We start from the raw sequence: 3626 nt of genomic DNA, 5'->3' as shown, positions 1-3626 counted from the left end.
GGGGGGTGCAGGCGCCCCCTCCAGGGTGGGGCTGGGTCGGCACACAGAGGGGTGCAGGGTGGCACCTGCCCCAGCACAGGGAGGGGCGCGGGGTGGCACCTGCCCCAGCACAGGGAGGGGTGCAGGGTGGCACCTGCCACAGCACAGGGAGGGGAACAGGGTGGCACCTGCCCCAGCCCAGGCAGGGGCGCGGGGTGGCACCTGCCACAACACAGAGAGGTGCAGGGTGGCACCTGCCCCAGCACACAGAGGGCCACGGGGTGGCACTGAACTGTATCCCTCCCTCTGTCTTTCCAGAAGTCCGTTCGGAATTCGATCAGATCGACACGTCCAACCCAAACTGTGTGGTCATTGCGGACGCGGGAGAACACTTTTCCTACCGGAACATGAACAGGGCCTTCCAGGTGCTCATGGGGCTGGCGGACCCCGTGCTCATCTCCCTGGGGAAGGGGTAAGTCGGCGTGAGACTCGCTCTGGGTCCGGCTCACAGAGCCACGGGGAGAAGGAGGCAGGCGCGGTGGGCGCGGGGCGACGGCCTTCTCTCTCCCTCCCTGTTCTTTGTCTTTTCTTTAATCTTCAGCCGAGGAGTGAGGATATTTTTCCCGTCGATTTTTAGAGAGAGCGGAAGGGAGGGGGTGGGGGAAGAGAGAGAGAAACATTGACGTGAGAGAGGCACATTGATTGGTTGTCCCCGACACGGACCCCGACCAGGCTGGGGTTTGAACCCGCAACACAAGTATTCCCTTGACTGGGAATCGAACCCAAGACCCTTGGGCCGATGCTCTAACCACTGAGCAACCAGCCAGGTCCCTCCCTCCGTTTTCTTGCTTTTTCTCTTCATTTCTTCCTTCTTTCCTTTTGTAACCCTGCAACCTCCTGCAATTCAGGTCACTGTGAACCACAGAACCTGGCCTGCTTAGCTCACTGACGGCCCGGGCGGGGTCCTAGGCCTCCCTAACGTCCTGACTCATCACTAGAGAGCATGTAGTTAAGAAATTCTGTTATAACCTGTTTGTGTTAACATTTTTTAATCGTCTCTAATATGTATATACACTCACACTAGAGGTCCAGTGCATATTATGCATATATATTGATTTCAGAGGGGAAGGGAGAGGGAGAGAGAAACATCAAGGATGAGAGAGGATCCTGGATCCGCTGCCTGCTGCACGCCCCACACTAGAGGTCGAGCCCGCATCCCCAGCATGTGCCTGACTGGGAATCGAACCGTGACCTCCTGGTTCATAGGTCGACGCTCAACCGCTGAGCCACGCTGGCCGGGCTAGTCTCTAGTTATTAAGTGACTCCAGGTCACGGGCAGTAGGCAAAGCAGGCATGTTGCTGACACAGGGAGAGCCGTGGAGTCCGTGGCGTTGGCCTGCAACTCCGTGGCGGCCTCGAGCGGCTGCTTTTACAGACGAGCGGTGATGGGGTCTCTCGCTGACGGGGTCTGACTGGCGTGAGGGGTTCGCTGCTCAGAAACGAGAGAAAGGAACCCACAGCTTCGGGCCCATGTCTGCGTCCGGGACAGCCCAGGGCCCCCGGAGGCTGCTGTCACGTGGAGTGGGTCACGGATGGGGAGAGCCGTCCCCCCAGGCACAGGGCCGAGCGGTGGCCGCGTGGGGCCGAGCACCCTGCTCTGGACACGGGTGGTTTGCAGGGGCATCTGCTTGGACCGGGAGCGGGAACTGCTGCTGTAATTCCTCTGTCACGCGGCCGGCGGGACGTTAGGCTGTTGTCGCGCAGACGGTGGGAGGTTCATGGCTCTGGCGGGAAAGGTCAAGCGATCGCTGTGCAGGGAGGCCGTGCCGACCGAGGGGAAGGGCAGAGGCAGAGCGTGAGGCCTCCCCGGCCATGCGTCCCGCTTCCCCCGCCTGCCCAGCTCCCAGTGACCGCTGGGCTGCACGCTCGGACCAGCCTGGCCTGTGGTCTGTATTCGCCAGGAGCACAAGATAAATGCTTCCAGTCTCTTGTGTTTGGGGACTAACCTAGGCGCATATATATATATACACACACACACACATATGTACATATGCATCTATTAATATATATTTTTACAGATGTCAGAGAGGAAGGAAGAGGGAGAGAGAGAGAGAGAGAAACATCAATGATGAAAGAGAATTATGGATCGACTGCCTCCTGCGCACTCCACACTGGGGATCGAACCTGAAACCCCAGCATGTGCCCTGACCGGGAATCAAACCGTGACCTCCTGGTTTATAGGTTGATGCTCAACCACTGAGCCAAACAGGCCAGGGCCTGGGCTTTTGTATTTTTTAAAGGTTAGCTTAGGTACTTGTACTGACTGTAGCTCTAACTGCAAGACGCCTTCGTGCTTTCCTGAATGAATGAGAAATGAAGAAAAGCCCTGAGAGCGATCAAAGCACCAGGTTCCGTTAAAAAGGAAACGTTAAGGTTTCCAGGTTTGATTTTGGAAGTCAGTTTTTTCTTTAGACTCTAAAAATGCATGTAAGAAAGACAAGGTTTTTATTTAAATTTTATCTTTTAACGACAGTTCACATTCAGTAGTTATTATATTATCGTTACTGTTTTTATCCTCACCCGAGGATATTTTTCCCATTGATTTTTAGAGAGCGTGGAAGGGAGGGAGGAGGGGGAGGAGAGAAACACTGATGTGAGAGAGACACACTGATTGGCTGCCTCCCACACATGCCCCGACGGGGGCCAGGGTTGGACCCTGCAACCGAGGAATGAGGTACGTGCCCTTGGCTGGGAATCGAATCCGTGACCCTTCAGTCTGTGGGGCAACACTCTAACCACTGAGCAGACCAGTCAGGGCTCACTATTATTGTGTATAGTTTTGGGTGTAAAAGACAAGGTTTCACTTGTATACTTTAAGCTGCAATTTCGGTTTTTTCCTCCCATCGGGACTAAATTTAAACAAGAAAGTCCAGGTTCCTGTCACTTTGGGAGAAGGACGTTGGGGTGTGAGATGGCAGTGGTGCCGTGCGACTGCCGGGGGAGGGTTTCCCAAAGCGGGGGCACGGCATGTGGCCCCCAGCCAGGCCGGGGCACGGGGCCTGGACCCAGAAGCCTCTGCTCCCACACAGCTGCAGGGGCTCCCAGCTTTGCTCCTCCTCCTCTGGGGCGCCCTCCTGTGTCCCTGTCCCCAGCATGTCGGCCTCTGCCGTGCCCAGAGCCCGCGGCCCCCCACAGACCAGGAGTCCCGCGGGGGCGGGGCGGGGCGCGCGGGGGGGGCCTGGGAGTGCCCCCGAGTCCTTCAAGGGCTGTGAGGTGCCGTGTCCTCGACGTCTGGGGACAAGGAACGGAGCCTCCACAGCCCCAGGGATCGCGGGCCCAGCTCCCAGCATCTCCCCTCAGCCGTGCCTTGCGCCTCTGACCCGGCTCAGGAAATGTCTGCCGAGCCGTCTGTGGTAGACATGGAGGAAGAAGAGGGAGTTTCTAAAGGCTGCGTGAGGCAGAGTGCACGTCGCATCCCGGGCTTAAGACAGATGCAGTGACGGACCCCTAAGCCTGTGTTTTGGGGTCACCCTTCAAAAGGGGAGCACTTGCAGGCCCCGACTCTGTAAGCAGGTGGCAGTTCCCTCTGGTTACCAGGCACCCTCCCGAACCTGCACAGTGTCCCCCTGGTCCGCAGCCCTGATGGG

General features: G+C 57.7%; 1 protein-coding gene across 1 annotated transcript in view; it reads left to right on the top strand.

Moving 5' to 3' along the window:
- The window catches only part of LHPP (phospholysine phosphohistidine inorganic pyrophosphate phosphatase), a 75336-nt gene that overhangs the window by 12144 nt on the left and 59566 nt on the right, over nucleotides 1–3626 (top strand). The window contains exon 3 of the mRNA XM_006754988.2: nucleotides 243–451. Within this exon, the coding sequence (XP_006755051.1) occupies nucleotides 243–451 (209 nt within the window). The remainder of the gene's footprint in view (nucleotides 1–242; nucleotides 452–3626) is intronic.

Source organism: Myotis davidii, unplaced genomic scaffold (genome assembly GCF_000327345.1).
Source record: "Myotis davidii unplaced genomic scaffold, ASM32734v1 scaffold72, whole genome shotgun sequence".
In the NCBI taxonomy this organism is placed as follows: domain Eukaryota; kingdom Metazoa; phylum Chordata; class Mammalia; order Chiroptera; family Vespertilionidae; genus Myotis; species Myotis davidii.
This window is presented reverse-complemented; position numbering and strand designations above follow the sequence as displayed.